The sequence below is a fragment of the Heteronotia binoei genome, chromosome 12 (genome assembly GCF_032191835.1).
Source record: "Heteronotia binoei isolate CCM8104 ecotype False Entrance Well chromosome 12, APGP_CSIRO_Hbin_v1, whole genome shotgun sequence".
NCBI classification, from domain to species: Eukaryota; Metazoa; Chordata; class Lepidosauria; order Squamata; family Gekkonidae; genus Heteronotia; species Heteronotia binoei.
Window position 1 is genome coordinate 74,630,661 of NC_083234.1, and position 21,226 is coordinate 74,651,886.

At 47.7% G+C, this 21,226-nt stretch overlaps 1 protein-coding gene across 1 annotated transcript in view; it reads left to right on the plus strand.

The window, feature by feature from the left end:
* The window catches only part of PKN3 (protein kinase N3), a 67,445-nt gene that overhangs the window by 4,153 nt on the left and 42,066 nt on the right, over positions 1-21,226 (plus strand). The window contains exons 2-6 of the mRNA XM_060251061.1: positions 9,450-9,732; positions 14,778-14,929; positions 17,013-17,142; positions 19,098-19,249; positions 20,597-20,795. Coding sequence (XP_060107044.1) covers positions 9,450-9,732; positions 14,778-14,929; positions 17,013-17,142; positions 19,098-19,249; positions 20,597-20,795 — 916 coding nt within the window. The remainder of the gene's footprint in view (positions 1-9,449; positions 9,733-14,777; positions 14,930-17,012; positions 17,143-19,097; positions 19,250-20,596; positions 20,796-21,226) is intronic.

Below are 21,226 nucleotides of genomic sequence, written 5' to 3' on the forward strand. Positions count from 1 at the left end.
ACATTGCCAAAATGGGCAGATCGTATGTAGCGGACCATATTTCATGTCTATTTTTGGAATAGCATTTCCGTTGTTCAAAGTATGTAACACAGATCTTTCTGTGTTCTAAACAGCAGCCCTGTAAGGTAGGCCACTATCATCTCCATGTTGCGAGTAGGAGGCTAATTGAGGCAAAGAGAGAATAGCCTCCCAGTGGCTTGGTGGCAGGGGTGAAGTTTGTAAGGGCAGCCTTGCCATTCACATAGACACAGCATATCGCCAGCTTCTGTGATCTGGCTTCGAGTTCTGCAAAATTGTTCTTCGGACGTGATGGGAAAGGAAGAGAAGGGAGGACTGAGCACAGCATCGCATGTGTCTGCAGTCTATTGCAGTCAAATATGTTAATTCAGGATGCTTTACATGAGGTTTAGTTGTGGGATCCCAAAGGTAAAGCCACTTTCGAGCCTAACCTACCTCACAGGGTTGTTCTGAAGATTAAGTGGAGGAGTAGGGTTGCCAATCCCCAGTTGGGAACTGGAGAACAAGCGTAGGCACCGTGTCCCACTGACTCCTGTGATAGAATTAGTCCTTGACAAACCAATACAAAAAAAAAATATAGAAATAATATCCAAAAAAGCTGACAGGCAAAAGCAGTCTATTTTCCCCTGTTTCGCTGTAAGCTTTATCTAAGCCATTGCTTATTCCTATAACAAAATACGAAAAACATTATTTTAATACAATATTACAAAAATGCAACTTTAGGTAACCCATTGGTTAAAACCTCTTTTTCACCCACCGCTTTTCACATCAACTTCCACTCTCAGAAAGCATATCATTGCAGTACTTTCAAGAATCAATTTCTGTGTGTCTACCCAAACAAACCTTTACTAAATGGGAACCCACAAGTTTGCTTCATTTAGTAAAAGTTTGTTTGGGTGGACATACAGAAATTGATTACTGCGAAACAGGGGAAAATAGAACGATTTTGCCTGTCGGCTTTTTTCCCCTTTTGGGAACTAATCTGTGATTTTAGAAAATTTTCATACCCTTGAGGTTGTGACTTACTACTTAATAAATAATACAATATTTTGGGACATAAAATTTGGATATTATTTCTATATTTTTTTTGATTGGTTTGTCAAGGACAAATTCTATCACAGGAGTCAGTGGGGCACAGTGCCTTCGCTTGTTCTCCGGTTCCACACCCTGTGTGACACTTTTCTGGTTGCCCAATCCCCAGTTGGGGGCAAAGAATCTCCTGGTTTGGAGGCCCTTCCCCGCTTCAGGGTCATCAGAAAGCCAAGGGGAGGGGAATATCTGCTGGGCACTCCATTATACCCTATGGAGACCAAATCCCATGGAGTATAACGGGAAATTGGTCTGTGGGTATCTGCGGCTCTGAGGTAGAGGCACCAGACTTTCAGCATTGTATCCAGTGCCTCTCCTCAAAACACCCCCCCCCCCCCAAGTTTCAAAAAGATTGTACCAGGCAGTCTAATTCCATGAGCCCCAAAGGAGGTGCCACAACCTCCATTATTTCCAAGTGGAGGGAAGGAATTTAAAAAGTGTGCAGTCCCTTTAAATGTGATGGCCAGAACTCCCTTCGGAGTTCAATTGTGCTTGTCCCACCCACCCTTGCTCTTGACTCCACCCCCAAAGTCTCCTGGCTCTGCCTCCAAAGTCCCCAGATATTTCTTGAATTGCACTTGGCAACCCTATGGAGGAGAGAACAGTCATTTGTGTCACCTAGTTTTGCCAACTCCGGGCTCAGAAATACTTGGCGGTTTGGGGGTGGAGCCTGGGAGGGCCAGGTCGTTTCTGACTCTGGGGTGACATTGCTTTCACAACATTTTCACGGTAGACTTTTTACGGGGTGGTTTGCCATTGCCTTCCCCAGTCATCTACGCTTTCCCCCAGCAAGCTGGGGACTCATTTGACCGACCTCGGAAGGATGGAAGGCTGAGTCAACCTGGAGCCGGCTACCTGAACCAGCTTCCACTGGGATCGAACTCAGGTGAACAGAGGGCTCCGACTGCAATACTGCAGCTTTACCAAACTGCGCCATGGGACTCTTAAAAGCTGCAGTACTACAGTCCTAAGCTCTGCTCATGACCTGAGTTTGATCCCTGGCGAAAGCTGGGTTTTCAGGTAGCTGGCTTGAGGTTGACTCAGCCTTCTATCCTTCTGAGGTCGGTAAAATGAATCCCCAGCTTACCGGGGAAAGTGTAGATGACTGGGAAAGGCAATGGCAAACCACCCTGTAAAAAGTCTCCCATGAAAACGTGAAAGCAACGTCACCCCAGAGTCGGAAATGACTGGTGCTTGCACAGGGGACCTTTCCTTTCCTTTCCTTTCCTGGGAGGGTGAGGTTTGGGGAGGGGAGGGAACTCAGTAGGGTATAACGCCTTCTAAAGCAGCCATTGTCTCCAGGAGAAGTGGAACAAATGTTAAAAAGGTTAAGGTAGTCTCCTGTCAAGCACCAGTCAAGCATCATGACGTTTTCATGGCAGACTTTTTATGGGGTGGTTTGCCATTGCCTTCCCCAGTCATCTGCACTTTCCCCCCAGCAAGCTGGGTCGTCATTTTACCGACCTCAGAAGGATGGAAGGCTCAGTCAACCTTGAGCCAGCTACCTGAACTCAGCTTCCGCCAGGATCGAACTCAGGTCGTGAGCAGAGGGCTTGCTGCTAAACAGATAATCTAGATTTCCAGTCCTGCCTGGAGGTTGTCATTCCAAAGTTGCACTTAGTAGCTGGAAGGAAGGGTGTGATAAAAGGAACTAAATTGCGGGGTGTGTGGGGGGGAACCTGTTTGTTAAAATAAGGACTGAGTGATGGAAGTCTGCATGAAAGATAAAATTTCTACCTGGATAGCAATGTGAGCCCTTAGGAACAAGACCAAAAAGATTTCATTCATTCATTTATATCCCACCTTTTCTTGAGGTTCAAGGTTGCTTAGTTAAAAGACATTTCCAGTTAAAACCAAAAGTAAGATAGCAAAACCTTAAATCTCTCCTCCCTCCCCCCACAAATGCCTAAACGCAAGCTTTTGGGCGTCAGGGAAGGGTACGTGTCCCTTTTCATTCTAAAAGCTGCAAATGATAGGGGGAAGGGTGTGCTTGGTACAAAAGAAAGGGCAGCTTAAAGGCCAATCTAATCAAGAGAGTCATGAATCCGCCAAGAGGGGTGTCCACTCCCAGCCCTCCATATCTATGCATAGTGGGGTTAACAAGATAAAGTTTGAAGGGAGATGTCTGCAAAAATTGCTTTGGGGGGGGGATCAAAATAGAGATCAGCTCTAGGTTCCTGGCTTTCATGTTTTTTGGCAGGGAGAAGTAGTTCTGGAGGAAATGCTTCTGCTCTCTTGTCCTGGAAAGTGTTGGCAGTCGTGCTTTCTTTGTTTCAGTTCTAAGGAGCCATTTCCTGACTTTGCCCGGAAACCCCCCTCCCCACATAACCTTTTTACAATGTTATTCTTCCCCCCCTCCCATAGCTATCATACCTTTAAAAAGGCTGCTAAAGCCCCTCTTGTAACAGCACACCTGACCCAAAATACATCGTGTATAACCTTTTCCTATTCTGTATAATCTTCTCTCTCTGCTGGGGATAATTTTGGAAAGAGTTTTTTTTTTTTTTTAAGAAGTGTGACTCTTTTGTGTTGATTGTTCTGGCTTGGGATAGCCAAATTTGCTTAACCTAAGAGCCACAAAGAATGAACATCAGATATTTGAAAGATGCAAGACATGAACATTAGATGTTTGAGAACAGCAAGATAGGAAGGAGGAAAGGAGGAAAGAAAGCAAATAGATAGAGAGAGGGAGAGGTGGAAAGAAAGCAACGTAAATGCATTCTCCAAGCCACCGGCTAGCTTGGCTTAGAGACGTTTAGAGATAGAAATGCCTCCTCCAAACCAGCCGATGGGGGCTTCGTGAGTCACACAATACATGTGAAAGAGCCACATGTGGCTCCTGAGCCACAGTTTGGCCACCCCTGTTCTGTCTGGGAAAAAGTCAGGCAAAGTAAAGCACTTTTAAGAGACATGGCTTTGTGTGGGCGTAGCAGTCCTATGCATACCTACTCCACGTATACCATGGACATTAAAGGACTCTGAGGAGGGGGCCATGGCTCAGACCCTCTGCTGGCATACAGAAGGTCCCAGGTTCAATCTCTGTAGAGTTGCCAGGTCCCCTCCCCCTTGGGCACTGGTGGGGGATGGGGGAGGTAGACTTGCTAGGCTGTGATGTAAATGTGTCCCTGATCCCTCTCTCCTTGAGGAATGAGGGGGAAAGGGAATGAATTAACAGAAGGGACTCCTTTTCTTTTTTCTTGTGGCTTTTATTTACCAGATCACTTTTTCTCTGGCGGGGGACAATCAGTATGAATTAGGAAAGGGAAAGGTCCCCTGTGCAAGCACCAGTCGTTTCCGACTTTGGGGTGACTGTTGCTTTCACGACGTTTTCACGGCAGACTTTTTAACGGGGTAGTTTGCCGTTGCCTTCCCCAGTCATCTACGCTTCCCCCCCCCCCCCCCAGCAAGCTGGGAACTCATTTTACCGACTTCGGAAGGATGGAAGGCTTGAGCCGGCTACCTGAAAACCCAGCTTCCGCCAGGGATCGAACTCAGGTTGTGAGCAGAGCTTAGGACTGCCGCTTTAACACTCTGTGCCACGGGGCTAGTCCGTGATATAAATGTGCCCCTGATCCTTGAGGAATGCGGGGGAAAGGAAGTGAATTGACAGGAGGCACTCCTTTTCTTGTTTCTTGTGGCTTTTATTTACCAGATCACTTTTTCTCTGGCAGGGGACAATCAGTATGAATGAGGAGATCGTCACAAAGGTGTCCCAAACGCACGATGAATCCCTTCCAAACCTGCAAACTTCCAGTCTTTAGTTCTCACCTGATATGCTTTTGAATTTCTGAACCTTGGTTAATACTTAGCCAGGATACTCGGTGTCCTGCACAAGACATTTGGCAGCGACAGGCTTTGATTTTTCCCGCTCTGGGTCTTTGGCTCAGCTCCTGGACTTCTTACTCATTAGGGTGAGAACTTCCTGAAGTCCTGGTGTTAAATGAAAGCCGCTTTATCCTGTTTCCTGTTCTGGCAGCTAACCTTTCTGGGATGGGAACAAAGTCTGAGTCCACCTTGAAGACCAGCAAAGTTTTATTCTGGGAGTCAACTTTTGTGTGCATGCACAGTCCTTCACTTCTGAAGAAGTGTGCGCACACGGAAGCTTATACCCAGAATTAAATTGTGATGGTCTTAAAAGCGCCACTGGACTCAAACTTAATTTCGCTGCTTCAGACCAACACGGCTACCCACCTGAATCTAGCAGCCATGATGTATCTGAAGAAGTGTGCATGCACACAAAAAGCTTATGCCCAGAATTATGCTCGGTTGGTCTTAAAAAGTGCCACTGGACTCAAACTTGGTTCTGCTGAACAAAGCAGGAGTCAAGTGGCCCCTTTAAGACCAACCCATTTTTATTTAGAACGTAAGCTTTCGCGTGCTCTTAAGCACACTTCGTCAGACGAGGAATCCAGCACAATGAGCAAAGCCATACATAGCTGAGCAGAGCCACACAGAGCTGGTAGGCAGTGGCCCAGAATGCAACATGGTTCAGATTTAAGAACCGATGACAGTGAAGTGAAATTATCTGGTAGGCAGTGGTTTAGAATGTAAAATGGTACAATGACAGAATAGTAAAATTAACAAATTGAGCCAACCTTTGATCTGAGTAGCATGAGCATGCGAAAGCAACAAAACAGCAATATGCACATCAACACAGCTACCAACCTGAATCTATCTAGGATGGGTTAGTTCAGAATTCTGAGGCTCCAATTAGTCCTTTTTTAAGAAAAAATATGATAAGTTTATTTTAAAAATTCCAAGTTATACAGAACTTTGTTGGATGAAGTAGTATCAAGTGGATTAATTCCACACAACAAAATTCTACTGTGCACAAAGTACTATGATATATATAAATATCTTATTAAGGATAAATTAACTGATAACTGGGCTAGAAGTTTTGACCCTTAAGATAAGAATAATGCCTTGCTCCATCCCAAGCCAAACGAAAGGGAATACTTAAATAAAAAGAGAAAGAGGGGATACTGTAAGTTAGAAAGAATTTAGTGAGAGAAATTGAAGGTAAGTTGTGTTAATAGATAAGTCTTTAAGGGATTTTTAAACAAGTTTTTTCCCTAGATGTTCTATACCAGGGGTCCTCAACCTTTTAAAGCCTGTGGGCACCTTTGGAATTCTGACATGGGGGGGTAGAAAGGAAAGGTCCCCCATGCGAGCACCAGTCATTTCTGACTCTGGGGTGATGTTGCTGTCACAACGTTTTCACAGCAGACTTTTTATGGGGTGGTTTGCCATTGCCTTCCCCAGTCATCTACACTTTCCCCCCAGCAAGCTGGGTACTCGTTTTACCTACCTCGGAAGGATGGAAGACTGAGTCAACCTCGAGCTGGCTACCTGAAAACCCAGTTTCCGCCGGGGATCGAACTCAGGTCATGAGCAGAGCAGTGCTGCAGCTTTAACACTCTGCGCCATGGGGGGGGGGGGGTTGGATGCAGCCATAAAATAGCTGGTGCAGGAGGCGGGTCCACACCCACCCACCCACCCAGAAGAAGCCCAGGAGCATGGGAGAAGAGAGATAACAAATAAAATACAATAGGAAAGAGAGATGAGGAAGAATAAAACAAACATTGTTTCAGTGCAGCTGCCATGACAATGTTATCTTGATCTGCATAGCCAAACAGATCTTCAGTGGCCAACCTGTCCTCACCCACCATCTAGGAGCACTTGGTGGGTGAGTGCCAAGAAAGGTACTGGCAGGCACCATGATGCCCCCGGGCACCACACTGGGGACCCCCCGTTCTATACAAAGTGTATATGTTCAGAGCCAGTTTGGCATAGTGGTTAAGTGTGCGGACTCTTACCTGGGAGAACCGGGTTTGATTCCCCACTCCTCTGCTTGCAGCTGCTGGCATGGCCTTGGGTCAGCCATAGCTCTCGTAGGAGTTGTCCTTGAAGGAGCAGCTGCTGTGAGAGCTCTCAGCCCCATCTACCTCACAGGGTGTCTGTTGTAGGGTGGGGGGGGAGGTAAAGGAGATTTAGAGAGAAGGGTGGGGTATAAATCTTCAGTCTTCTTCTTCTTCTGTATTGGGAAATGTGAAGGAGTCTTCTGCATAAAATAAAGCTGCAAAATAAGATTTTTGTTAAAGCTACCAAATGATCAGCAAGTAAAACCTATGACTAGAATCCACTGGAAATTTCCAGTGATGGAAGAGAATTCCTTCAGCAGAAAGCAATATTTTTACTTCCGCCTCTTCCCGTGAACCGCAGAATGACCCCCAAAATGACCCCCAAAATGGGGCTTGGGTGAGGAACAGGAGACCCTCCCCAGAATAGTACAAGCAGGAATTTGCTAAAAATCACTGCTCCATCTGTCTGTTGAAACCCTTTGCTGGATCCAGTCCTACTTGTGGCAGTGCACCTGAGCTGCCCCCCCTACCCCCAGAGAGCCTATAATTTACAACTTTCCTAATTGAAATTGGGCCCCACTGATTTTAATCGTTTTTGATAGATTGAACAAACATTTAAATTATGGCCCTAGCGAATTTTTTTTTTAAGGTGAGCAGTTTTCACTGCTGTATGGGGTAGTTAAAGATTAATACTGTTTACCCATTCTTATACGAAGGAGTATGGGTCCGAGCCCCGTGGTGCAGAGTGATAAAGCTGCAGTACTGCTGTCGGAGCCCTCTGCTCACGACCTGAGTTCGATCCCAGCGGAAGCTGGTTCAGGTATCCGGCTCCAGGTTGACTTGGACTTCCATCTTTCTGAGGTCGGTCAAATGAGTCCCCAGCTTGCTGGGGGAGAAGCGTAGATGACTGGGGAAGGCAATGGCAAACCACCCCGTGAAAAGTGCCATAAAAATGTTGTGAAAGCAGCGTCAGCCCAGAGTTGAAAACGACTGGTGCTTGCACAGGGGACTACCTTTACCTTTATATGAGTTCGATTCTCCCCCTGCCCCATGCTCTGGTACAAACAGTGTGGTTGTCATTTGAAATGCAACCAGCTGTTGTCCGGCGGTCAGAAATTATTGCTGTTCCAGAAATAAAGACTGACTAAATGAGGGATCCCCAGCCTTTTTGAGCCTTTGGAATTCTGACACAACATGGTGGATGCTGCCACAAAATGGCTGCCATAGGGGACACAACCAGCTACAAAACGGCTGCCGCAGCTGACCATCAGTAACATGGTGAAGATCATTGTGATGAGGTGGCAAGTGCTGCCAAAGCACCATTTTTAAACATCTGCACAGCCAATCGCATCTCCAGTGACCAGTCAGAAGGACTGTTTGCACAGCCAGTTTGCACTCTTAAACAACCAACTGCATGTATTTCAGCCCACAATAACTGACCCTCTCGTCTGATGAAGTGTGCTTAGAGAGCACACGAAAGCTTACATTCTCAATAAAACTTGGATGGTCTTAAAGATGCACTTGACTCCTGCTTTGTTCAACTGCTTCAGACCAACACGGCTGCCCTCTTGGATCTAGTCAGAAGGATTGTTGGGTGAAAGCCCCATTCCACTCCTTCCCCAAACACTTGGTGGGCACCAAGGAAGGTGCTGGTAGGTGCCAAGGTGCCCATGGACATCATGCTGGGATCCTCTGGCCTAGAACTTGGGTCCATGTTAAAATAACATTGATCTTCATTCTGTAGTTATGGAAGTTTCCTCAATGGGAGATGATGGCCGGTCTTCAGCGATGAGCGTAAGAAAATATCAAGTACCCTTCAGTTTTCTTAAGAAAGGGCAACTGTTTCTGCTTGTTCTTCTTCCACTGAGACCCCTGAATTATTCTTGCTGGGGGTCTGCAATAGGGAAGGGGAATTGGTGGAAATGACACCCCTCTTAAAGAACCCTGGCTTTGAAGGCTGAATCATTTTAGAACAAATCAGAACTTTTGACTGGGGAGAAGGCACAGACATGTTAACAGATCCAAAGTCCGGAAGAACCAGCCAGCAGCTTGGAGAATGCATTTAAAATTAAAGTTGCTTTCTTTCTATGTCTCCCTCTGTCCTCATCCCCCATCTATTTTCCTCCTTCTCTCCCTCCCTTTCTCTCTCAAACATCTCACACATTTGATGTTTATTTTGTGTAGCTCTTACGTTAAGCAAGTTTGGCCACCCCTGCACTAGGGGGTTAGGGTCTGAATTAGCTCCAGTTGCTAGCAGCTTTCCAGGATCTTGGTCAGAGAGAGCTTTCTTAGGACCTCCTACCTGAGATCCTTTTAAGCAGAGACAGCACTTTCTACATGCAGAGGAAGTGTGTACCATGGCCCTTCACAGGAAGCCATTGCAAGAGAGCAAAAGTTATCGCCCCTTAAAGCACTGCTTTGGTCTGTAGGGCACTGTATCATCCTTGTCCTTCTTTCTTGTTGGTGTTGGACCGATTGTAGGGCAGCCGTCTCCAGCAGTTGAACAAACGGGTGAACTTCATGGATCCAGGTTTCCAGCAGAAACTGGAAGACGAGAAGGAACTCATCCGCCGGGCCATCCAGAAGGAGCTGAAGATGAAGGAAGGGGCGGAAAACCTGCGGCGGGTGACCACCGACAAGAAGAACCTGGTGCATGTGGAGAATGTCTTGAAATCTTCCAACCGCAAACTGGAGCGGCTACACTGGGAACTGCGAGAGCTCAACGCCCGGATAGTAGCCACTGAGAAAGAGGAGACGATAACAGGTGGGTGAATTAGATATTGAATTATATACAACACACACACAATAATTGGAAACTAAATTTACATATCACAAAAACAGAAAAATAGAAGAGTGATAGCAGTTAATTAAAATCAGCAGGCGGTTTAACACTAGCAGAGAGGAGTTTAAAGCCAATGGGCTGTAGCGGTTGGATGAAGATCTGGAAGACCTGGCTTCGAATCCCTGCTCTGCCATGGGGCTCATGGGGGTGGCTTTGGGCTAGTCACACACTCTCAGCCCAACCAACCTAGCAGAGTTGTTGTGAGGATAAAACGGGGGAGAAGGAGATGATATAATCTGTTTTGAAGAAAGAGACTGGTTTTATACCCCACCCTTCTGTCTCAGAGCATCTTGCAATCTCCTTTCCCTTCTCCTTCCCACAGTAGGCACCCTGTGAGGTAGGTGGGGCTGAGAGAACTGCTCTGAGAGAACTTGTGACTGACCCAAGATCACTCCAGGAGTTGCATGTGAAGGAGTGGGGAATCAAACCCAGTTCTCCCAGATAAGAATCTGTGCACTTAACCACTACACCGGTGGTGGCCAAACTGCAGCTGGGCTCTTTCACACATGTTGTGTGGCTCTCAAAGCCCCACCATCCCATTGGCCAGCTTGGAGAAGGCATTTGTCTCTTGTCTAAGCCAAGCCAGCTGGCAGCTTGGACAATGTATTTAAAGTTGCTTTATTTCCACTGCTCCCCCCCATCTTTTTGCCTTCCTTCCTTTCTTGCTGATCTTAAACATCTGACATTTATGTCTCGCAACTCTCAAAAATCTGACATTTGTTCTATGTGGCTTTTAACGTTAAACATGTTTGGCCACCCCTGTGCTACACCAAACTGGCTCTCGTAGGTCCGTATTGAGGAGAAAAGCAGAGTACAAATGAAGTAGTTAAATTAAAAAATAGCGTAACGTAACGAATAACTCAGATTAAAACCAGCAAAAGCTATAACAAATAAGCTTCTCATGTTAATAAAAAAAAAAAAGGCACAAGAGTTTTGTATTTGTCTGCTGTAGTTGGAAGATGGGATGATTCTTGGAAGGTTTGTCCCTTCATTTAAAAGAAGATATGTAGAAAGAATGGACTAGTCAGTGGTTGAAAGAGCAATCCAGCCTGCAAGAAATAAAGAGAACGGTGAGCAAAACAGGCTTCACCCACCCCTGGCTCACTCCCTCCCACGTGCTTTCCTACTCAAGTCTGCATTTAGTGTCTGGTGGGTTTTCAATGTAGGATGCTTTAGAAACCAGTATGTTTGGAGAGCTGGAACTGAATACAATAAGACTGAAGGACTGTATTTGTCTGGGGAGATAACTGTTCTGCTGGTGGGTCCCAGAGGACTACTGAGAATCTTGCTGGCTCCTGTCTTCATAGCCCCACATCTCTATGGCCTCGAAATTGTTTGCATGAGAAGAAGGAGGGAATGTTGTTTCTAACCTAGTGTACAGGCTGTTTCTTTCTGCTACTGTTTTGTCTGATGGGTGGGTTTTAAAAGAATCATTTGGTTTTGCTGTTATCGGAGTCCCCCTAGAGAATCCCTTTGAGCGTGTGATTATCTTATGTAATACATACATAAGCTGGCTTTTATAGGAAGAACTTGGCAAAATGCCCATCCTAGGGACGTCAGAGCTCTTCTGGAACAGACCAGAGCATCCTCTCCATCCCGCTGTGCAACCAGATGGCCGCTAAAGCTGAAAAGGAGAACCGTCCTCTGTCGCCGCAGCTGGCAACTGGCATCCAGAGGATTGCTGCCTCTGAAACAGAGATCTTGTATAGCCATCATGGCCGATAGACATCAACCCTTCCTCCTCCGTGAACCGACCTCTTTAAAAGTCAGCGGTCATCGCTTTACTACATGGTAGTGAGTTCTACAAATTAATTGCAGATTGTCTGGAAAAGGCTGTCCTGAATCTCTCTGTGAGCTGGTTTTGGCATCCTTCCACCTCTGGCGCTCTAGATGATCACCTAAGTTCCCCTGATGAATGGACCAGCCCTGTTTGGGAGCTCAGCGTTTGGTGGTAGAACACATGCCTTGCATGCAGAAGATGCCAGATTGCTACCAGTGAAAAAGAATCTAGCAAGTGTGGAGAAAGATTTTTCTTTCCCCCCCTTGCTCTGGAGGGCCAGATCCTAGGTGGACATCAAGCCATTGGAAGAAAAAGCTAGGACCATAAAAACTGCATGAAGAAACATCCAGCAACCAGCACTGATATCCATGGAACAGTTATAGGGCAAGAAACAGACCGTAAGAACAGCTTAAAAAGATGCAGCCCTACAATTGAAAGTCTAAGATAAAGCAGGGTTTTCTTGACATCAAAAGGACAGTACAGTTGGGCCACTAGATGAACCTCAAGAGGTGAGGTGCATTCCAAGGATGAGGTGTCACCACTGAAAAAGCCCGGTCTGCCTCCTTTACCTTTGATGGTTGGAGGGAGAGATGCATCTAAACTGGCAGGCTAGACTGTTGTTTCTTTAAAACGTTTATAGCCCGCTGCCCAGCTGTTTGCTTCCGAGGCAGTGTCCAACAATGAACATTAAAGCAATTAAAATACTACACTAAAATATCAGTATGCTCACCTTGGAAGTTCAAGTGATGAGAAGCCATAAAACTGAAACATGCTGACATGAAGAACCTGTATACAGAAAGGCCCGTGAAAAAGAGTCTCCGAGAGCAGTCTCTGGGATTGAGTTCCCATTACCTTAGCCCAAGAGTCTTCAGTTCCTGGGTTCAGTCTAGGGTTGATAGGTGCCCCCTGGGGATGAGGGGGAAGGGTGGCCAGATTCAGGCAGAGGAAACTCCTGGAGTTTTTGGGATGGATCCTGGAGAGGACAAGGAGCTCAGGTGGGTACAGGTGCTCCTCCAGAGCAAAATGATTTCTGTAGTCTGGAGATGAGGGGTAATTCTGGGGGATCCCCAGGTCCCACCTGGAGGCTCACATCCTCAAACTGGCAGCTCTTCGGGGGCTTGTGTCCCAGCAGATGGGTCCTGACGGAAACCCCAGAAATAGCTGCCCGTTTGAGGTTGTTCCTTTTTGGAGGGACCCGCTGCTGAAGCAAAGCAGACTGGCAAGGTGAGGTCACTGAGGAGTCCTTTTTAGCCCAGGCAGGATGTGGCTTGTCCTCTTCCTGACACGAGTCTGATGTGCATTCTGAGCAGTGGCCCCAGCTGGGTGTTCAAGCTGGGTCTGGAAAGACTGAAGACCAGTTAACCTTTAAACTAGGGGTGGGGAACCATTTTTCTGCCAAGGGCCGTATGGATATTTATAACATCATTTGCGGGCCATACAGAATTATCAACTTAAAAAACAGTGCTCTGCCGAGGGAGACTGATTCAGGCCAGCAAAATTAATGCAAATAATTGTTTTTCTATTTGAAGACGTGTGGGGAGAGCCTAATCTGGCACACACACATCCGGCTCACCACCCTATGCAAACGCATAGCTTCAGGGCTTTTTTTGTAGAAAAAGTCCAGCAGGAACTCAGTAGCATATTAGACCACATCCCCTAATATTAGAAGAAGAAGAAGAAGATATTGGATTTATATCCCGCCCTCCACTCCGAAGAGTCTCAGAGCGGCTCACAATCTCCTTTACCTTCCTCCCCCACAACAAACACCCTGTGAGGTGGGCGGGGCTGGAGAGGGCTCTCACAGCAGCTGCCTTTTCAAGGACAACTTCTGCCAGAGCTATGGCTGACCCAAGGCCATGCTAGCAGGTGCAAGTGGAGGAGTGGGGCATCAAACCCGGTTCTCCCAGATAAGAGTCCGCACACTTAACCACTACACCAAACTGGTCCGCACACTTAACCACTACACCAAACTGGTCCGCACACTTAACCACTACACCAAACTTAGCATATTAGGCCACGCCATCTGGGATAATCAAGTGCAAACTGAACTGTGACAGTAACTTTTCCAGGCCCTGCAGCAATTCTGGCCGGCCGGCCAGGCCCCAGGGAGGTTGCCGCACAGTACATCTGGGCCCTGTGATCCCTGCCTGGCCCTGGGGAGGCTGCTGCACAGTGCGGCTGGGCCCCACAATCCTCACTGGCCAGCCAGGCCCCAGGGAGGCTGCCACATGTCTCGGTTCAGTCCAGCAGTCCTCGAGGGCCACACCAAGTGATCTTGGGACAGAGGTTCCCCACTCCTGCTTTAAACTCTGACCAAATAGGCAGCATCGAACTAGATGAGCTTGGTGGTTTGGCTCGTTCACAGACACTGAATAATGCACTTTTCTGTCCACTCTGAATGCACTTTTGTGATTGTTTGCTGGTGGATTTTGCCGTTTCACCAAATAAATTCCAGTTCCAAAGTGCATTGAAGGTGGCTCGAAAGTGCGTTATTCATCATGCGTGAAAGTAAATCTCAGCTTTGTACGTTCGGTTTCAAGGCTAACCACTGTAGGTAGAGTAGATGCGTGTCTTGGATGCGGGCAAGGGTCGTTTTGTAGAAAAATAGGTGGCAGAGCTCATCAGCATAACTCATTAGCATATGCCGCCCTGATGCGCGAAAGCAACCTGATGCGAGAAAGGAGAGCCCTGGGCGAGCGAGGCCTGCTTGGGCTGGCTAGAGATCCAGCCAGCCCGAGCAGGCCTTGCTTGCCTGAGGCTCTCCTGGGCCACCCCCCCCCCCCAGTCAAAAGGCCAGCAAGCCACCCGCCACCGGAAATCACATAAGAAGTGGGGAAAGGCTGGCACAGTCTTCTCCAGGGGTTAATGAGGGCTGCTGGGGGCCTGGCAAAACCCCTGCTGGCTGGCTGGCTTCCTGCTCTCCTAATCCAGGAATTGTTGTGCAGCTGCACCTCCTATTCAATGGACAAGTTAGGTGGGGAGAAGGAGGGGGAACCCCCAGAAAGGTTCAGAAGCTGCGCTCCTGTGAGCTCCTGCTGAATCTGAGGCCTGGATGTGGGTCCGGGAATGCGGTTAGAGAATTAACCTGTAGCCATTAACTATAGGGAAGAGTTTTGCTTTTGATCCCCTTGTTTTGGATAGCACGAAGTAAGACAACATAATGGGATGTCTGACTTGGCTTGCACAGATGGAAACGTGTCCCCGGATCCTTGCCTCTGGGAGAGGAACCCAAACCCCGTGGCGAAGAGAATAGAGGCTCTGAAGAAACAGCTTCACATCGAACTGAAGGTGAAGCAGGGAGCAGAGAACATGATCCAGATGTATTCTAGCGCCCCAAAGGTGAGTCCCACTGTCTAGAAGAGACCAAAGTGAATGCCGTGGCAGATCTTTACTGGATGTTGATTTTTTAAAAAGTGTTTTAATTAAAATGGCTCTTAGTTTTGCAGTGGTGCAGTTTTGGCACTATAAATTTGAACAAATGTTCATCAGCTGCTGCTTTGGAGAGTCCATCTAGCTTCTAAAACGGTAAAGGTAGTCCCCTGTGCAAGCACCAGTCATTTCCAACTCTGGGGTGATGTCGCATCATGACGTTTTCCTGGCAGACTTTTTGGTATGGGGCGGTTTGCCATTGCCTTCCCCAGTCATCTGCACTTTACCCCCCAGCAAGCTGGGTACTCATTTCACTGACCTCGGAAGGATGGAAGGCTGAGTCAACCTCGGGCCGGCTACCTGAACCCAGCTTCTGCCGGGATCGAACTCAGGTCATGAGCAGAGAGCTTGGACTGCAGTGGTGCAGCTTTACCACTCTGTGCCAGAGGGCTCCTAATCTAGCTTCTAATAGTAAGCGAATAGAATTTTGGCAGGATAGAAGTGAAATACATCGGTATCTTTACGACATTCTTGTGGGTACGTCGGGCCTGGCACAGCATCTCTGCGAGGTTATCTTGGTTTGAGCCTGATAACCTTTGCCACTCCTGGCTGTGGGGGAGAGAGGAAATCCTGCTGGGCTTGTGGACTGAGTCCTGGGTTGATGCTTGGTTGCCCCAGACCTGGGGGGATAGAGGGAAGTTCTGGTAGAGGAGCTCCTACTGCATGGTCTTCAGAGGCAGCCTCTGAAACAGATGTTCTAGGGGCATCTACCCTACAGGGGTCTCCTGGAGTGCCCTGGTCTCCCTAGGCTCTTTCTATGAGGCTGGTATTTGGATGGCTGACCTCTAAGGAATACCAGGGGCATGGCGTAGAGGCAGGCAACAACCAACCACCTCTGGAAGTCTCTTAATTAAATTTAAATCTAATTTAATTTTGCTATTTATATCCCACCCTGTCCCGCAAGAGAGGGCCAGTTTGGTGCAGCGCAGAAGTGCGCGAACTCTTATCTGGGAGAACTGGGTTTGATTCCCCACTCCTCCACTTGCACCTGCTGAGATGGCCTTGGGTCAGCCATAGCTTTCATAGAAGCTGTCCTTGAAAGGGCAGCTACTCTGAGAGCTCTCTCAGCTCCACCTACCTCACAGGGTGTTTGTTGGGGGGGGGAAGGTAGAGGAGATTGTGACCGCTATGAGACTCTGAAATTGAGAGTATAGGGCGGGATATAAATCCAAAATCATCATCATCATCTTCTTACAGCATTGAGAGCATTACGATAACAATAAATGAAGCATATCAACAAAATTAAGCTATCTTATAAATATAAAACATAGGGATTAAAACGAAGGACCATAGTTCAGACAACTGGCACAGCCTGAGTCTACCGTTCAAACTGTTGGTACAGCTTCAGCTCATTGGCACGGCTTTGGCACAACTTCAGATAATTGACTCCACTTAGAACTGTAATTCAAATACTCGGCACAATTTAGGCACGACTTAGGCACATAGATAATAAGGTGCTGGGGGAAGTGAAGATTTCAGAGGACACCTGGTAGATCAGTTAAAAGCCTGGCAGAAGAACTCCATCTTGCAGGCACTGTGAAACTTAGATAAGTCCCACAGGACCCAGATTTCCAGTGAGAGCTCATTCCACCAGGTAGGGGCCCAGACCGAAAAGGCCCTGGCCCTTGTTGAGGCCAAGGCGTCCTTAGGACCAGGGATCATTAGAAGATGTTGTGTGGGTGATCTCAAAGCCTGGAGGAGGGGCCTCATATGGGAAGAGGCTTTCCTTAAAAACAAGTCTAATTCACCATCTAGTGGTGCATAACACTAAAAGTGCTAGAACTTTTGGCTGCCAGACAGTCTTAGGATCTCCTGGCTATTACTACACCTATTGCCATACAATTATTATTATTATCCTCTGAGGCTTTCAAGTCAGAGTCAAGAGCCAGCTCAGTGGGGTCATGAGAAAGGGCACCCTGTCTCTGCCTGTTCTAGGAGCCTGTCCTCGAGTTCCACATGGCCAAGAGGACCTCTGCTGCCTTTTTCTTCCCAGGAACGGAAGCTGCTGGCCACCGCTCAACAGATGCTCCAGGACAGCAAGACCAAGATCGAGCTGATCCGGATGCAGATTGTGAAGGCGTCTCAGTGCCCAGGTGGCGGGGAGGATGGAGTGGATCCCGCAGGTCAAGTTGGATCCCGCAAAACCTTCCTTGGACAAGGGAGGTTGTGAAAGCCTTGCCTTCAAAACGCCACACTTTTTGAATAAACAATTTTATTAGTAACATATGGTAGCAAAACTATATCTACAACTTATAAAAACTTAAAAAAAAGAACAAATTTTTCTACCCCATATCTTACTTTTCCCCCACCCCTCCCCCCGTTACTTGACCCCCACCAGTGTTATTTACTTAAAGGAAACAAATATTAAAGGTACCCTTAACTATTAAACCCCCCCCCAAAAAAGTTATATTCTTATTTTTAAAAAACTTAATCATTATCAAAGATTGCCCAATGTCCTTTTATTTTCCACTCTTTTTCTACGTATCTTCTGAACTTCTTCCACTCCAACTTAAAAAGTTCCAAATCGTAGTCTCTTAATTTTCTTGTTAATTTGTCCATTTCACTCCATGACATAACTTTTGTAATCCAATCCCATTTCTCTGGTATTTTTTCTTGCTTCCACAGCTGCGCATACAGTGTCCTAGCAGCTGAGAGCAAGTACCATATTAAAGTTCTGTCTTCTTTTGGAACGCCACATTGTTTTACTCACGTTTGGCTCAGAGGGGAAAGAAAGAAGCCTTGACCCCATGGCCGACCCTAGACTGTCTGGCACGCTAGGCAAGACTAACACCTGCCCCACCCCGCACTGAGTCACATGGGGTGGGGGCACCAAATTAGGTGCCCCCAGCAGGCTGGCGCCCTAGGCAATCACCTAGTTTGCCTAGCGGCAGGGCCGGCCCTGCCTGACCCCTCTCTAAATGGAGGCAAATATGCTTTTTTAAAAGAGGGCATGACAAAGAAATTTAACATAATCGCTGTCTTCTACTTATGAGGAGGGGTAAGTCTCCGTGAAGAGCATTACAGACCCACTCTTCAACAGCTGGAACTCTTGTTTGGCATCCCTTTAGATGGTGGGGTAATGGCGTCACCAGACGCTGATGGCATCCATTTCAGCCTGTCTTGGCAGCCCTGGGCTGATAGAAACTTGCTTTAAAGAGCAGGCAGTGTGGAATTCTCAGGATGCAGAATTCTGTGCCTCCCCAACCTGTAATTACACAACAGACGCCCTGTGAGGTGGGTGGGGCTGAGAGAGCTCTCACAGCAGCTGCCCTTTCAAGGACAGCTCCTGTGATAGCTATGGAGAACCCAAGGCCATTCCAGCAGGTGCAAGTGGAGGAGTGGGGAATCAAACCCCGTTCTCCCAGATTGGAGTCTGCACGCTTAACCACTACACCAAACTGGCTCTCTGTCTAGAACAGGGGTGGCCAAACTGTGGCTCGGGAACCACATGTGGCTCTTTCACACATATTGTGTGGCTCTTTAAGCCCCCACTGCCCCATCAGCCAGCTTGGAGAATACTTTTTTTCTTTAAATTACCTCTTTAATAAGTGCATTGGAGAATGCGTTTAAACTTAAAGTTGCTTTCTTTCCAGCTCTCCCTCCATCCTGTCTCCTCCTTCCTTCCTTCCTTCCTTCCTTCCTTCCTTCCTTCCTTCCTTCCTTCCTTCCTTCCTTCCTTCCTTCCTTCCTTCCTTCCTTCCTTCCTTCCTTCCTTCCTTGTCTTGCAGCTCTCAAATATCTGACATTTATTCCATGTGGCTCTTACGCTAATCAAGTTTGGCCACCCCTGATCTAAAAGAAGGATCAGCGTTTGTTCCCCACTTTTCACTGCTGATACGAGTATCAAAGCAGGTTACAATCACCTTTCCTTCCTCTCCCCACAACCCCGTGAAATAGGTGGGGCTGAGAGAACGTGACTGGCCCAGGGTCACCCAGCAGATTTCGTGGGTGGGAGATGGGGTTCATCAACCTGGTTCATCAAGCCAGATCCAAGTCCGCCGCTCTTCCCCGCTACGCCGTGCTGGCTCTGACCCCAGGTGTTGCACAGCTGACCTTGTTTCCTTGTTCGTCTCTGCAGTGAGGAACGGAGGCACCATCAGCCTGCTGGACCTGCGTCTGGAAGAGCTCCGGCATCGCCTGCGGATTGAAACCGCAGTAGCTGAAGGGGCCAAAAACGTGGTGAAAATTCTGGGCAGCAGGCGTGTGCAGGACCGTAAAGTTTTGGCAGAGGTAGGCAAGGTTGACCCCTGATTTCCTCTTGGCTTTGCTTAGATCTGGTAGAATTACATGAGTGCAAGGTTGCCAGCGGGAGGGAGAGGTTGCAAGAGGACAGCGTCCTGGGAGAAGAATTAAAAAGAAAAATAAGACCTCAACTACTTACAGGAAAGTCTGACCGTAGAGCTTCTGACTATTCCTAGGTCTACCCGGTAGCTCTAGCATAGGGTTGCCAGACTTCCTCCAGGGGTGGGGAAACTCTCGCTTTTGCAGGAAATCCCACCCCGAACTGACTTGAAAGGCGATATGATGACCTCACTCGGAAGTGACTTCTGGGTGATGTCATTATTGGCATGCATGGCTGAAAATCCTTGAAAGGACCCAGGATCCCTCTGCAACTTTGCAACCGTACTAGACTAGCTCCATGGCCAGAACTTCCTGTAAGTAGCTGAGGCCTTATTTTCCATTATAATTTTTCTCCCCTGGATGATCATACATGCGCGCACACACGCACACACACCAGCCCTAATTTCTGCCTGTCAATCAACCAAACATGGCTGCAATTTCCTAGAGGTCTCCCTGCACAAGGGGGCAAATGGGAAACCTGCTCCAAGTGTGTGTTGCATTAAAAGAAAAAGCTATCTACTGCAGGGGGGTGTCAAACATGCAGTTCGGGGGCCAAATCAGGCCCCCAGAGGGCTCCTATCAGGCCCTCAAGCAACTGGCTGTTATCTGCTTCCTTCTCTTCTCTTGCTTCCTTCTGCATCACCGCTTGCTTTGCCAGGCTTGCTCAGTCGCACAGGAGCTACAGAGCAAAGCCTCTATTTCTCCATTGGCTGAGGCTCCTCCTTTGGGGAGGAAGGGGGAGAAGCAGAGTTTGCTTTGCCAGGCTCTCTCAATTGCATAGCAGAACTACTGAGCCAAGCCTCTCTTCTTTCTATTGGCTGAGGCTCCGCCCCCCCCCCCCCCCCAAGTCCCCCAGGGAAGGAAGAAGAGAGCCAGAACTTCATTTGCCCAGTTCCCTGGATCCCATGGGAGAAATACAAAGAAAGCACCTTTAAGACCAGCAAGTGCTAATGCTTTAAGCGTGTTTTAAGTTTTTTTTTTTTTTAAATTTTATTCTGTTGTGTCCTTTGTAAAGTTTATATCTCTGCTACCTAATCTTAACTAGGTATACACATGGCTCAGCTTGACATGGCCTGGTCCCACAAAGTCTCATTTATGTCTGATCCAGCCATCATAACAAATGAGTTCCACACCCCTGGTCTACGGAGATGTCGGCAGTGCAGCCTTAGAGTGCCGGCAGTGGAGGTCCTGAATGCCTAGATTTTGGTTTTGTTCTTACCCTTTTCCTTGTTCCAGGCTCAGGCTTGCTTGCAAGAATCTGCGCAGAAAATCGACTTGCTGCGCCTCTCCCTGGAGCAACTTCTGGGCGAACTTTCCCCGGATCATCCCAAGAGAGCACTCATAAAGCAGGAGCTGGTGAACACATTCTGTCTGGGCACTCAGCAGGGCGGTGGGCAGCCCGTCACGACTCTGATCAAGCCCACGGCCCTTACAGGTACCCCTTCCGTTTCGGGTGATTTGGGAGAGGTTGGGCATCTGTGCTGGCTCAGCATCCTCCATGCCTGCAGTTGTTCTGGCTGAAACAAGCGCCACAGGATCAAGTGGTCACACTAGAAGCTAGGAGACGAGGGTTCAAATCTCTGTTCAGGTGTGAGACCTCCTGGCTGACTTTGGACTAGGGGGCAAATTTGGCCACCCACAAGGGTGGCCAAACTGCGGCTCAGGAAAACCACATGTGACTTTTTCACACATGTTGTGTGGCTCTTGAAGCCCCCACCGCCCCATCAACCAGCTTGGAGATGACATTTGTTTCTTAAAATCACTTCTCCAAGCCAAGTCAACCAGCAGCTTGGAGAATGCATTTAAAGTTGCTTTCTTTCTACCTCTCTCTTCTCCATCTCCCTTTCTCCCTTCCTTCCTCCCTTC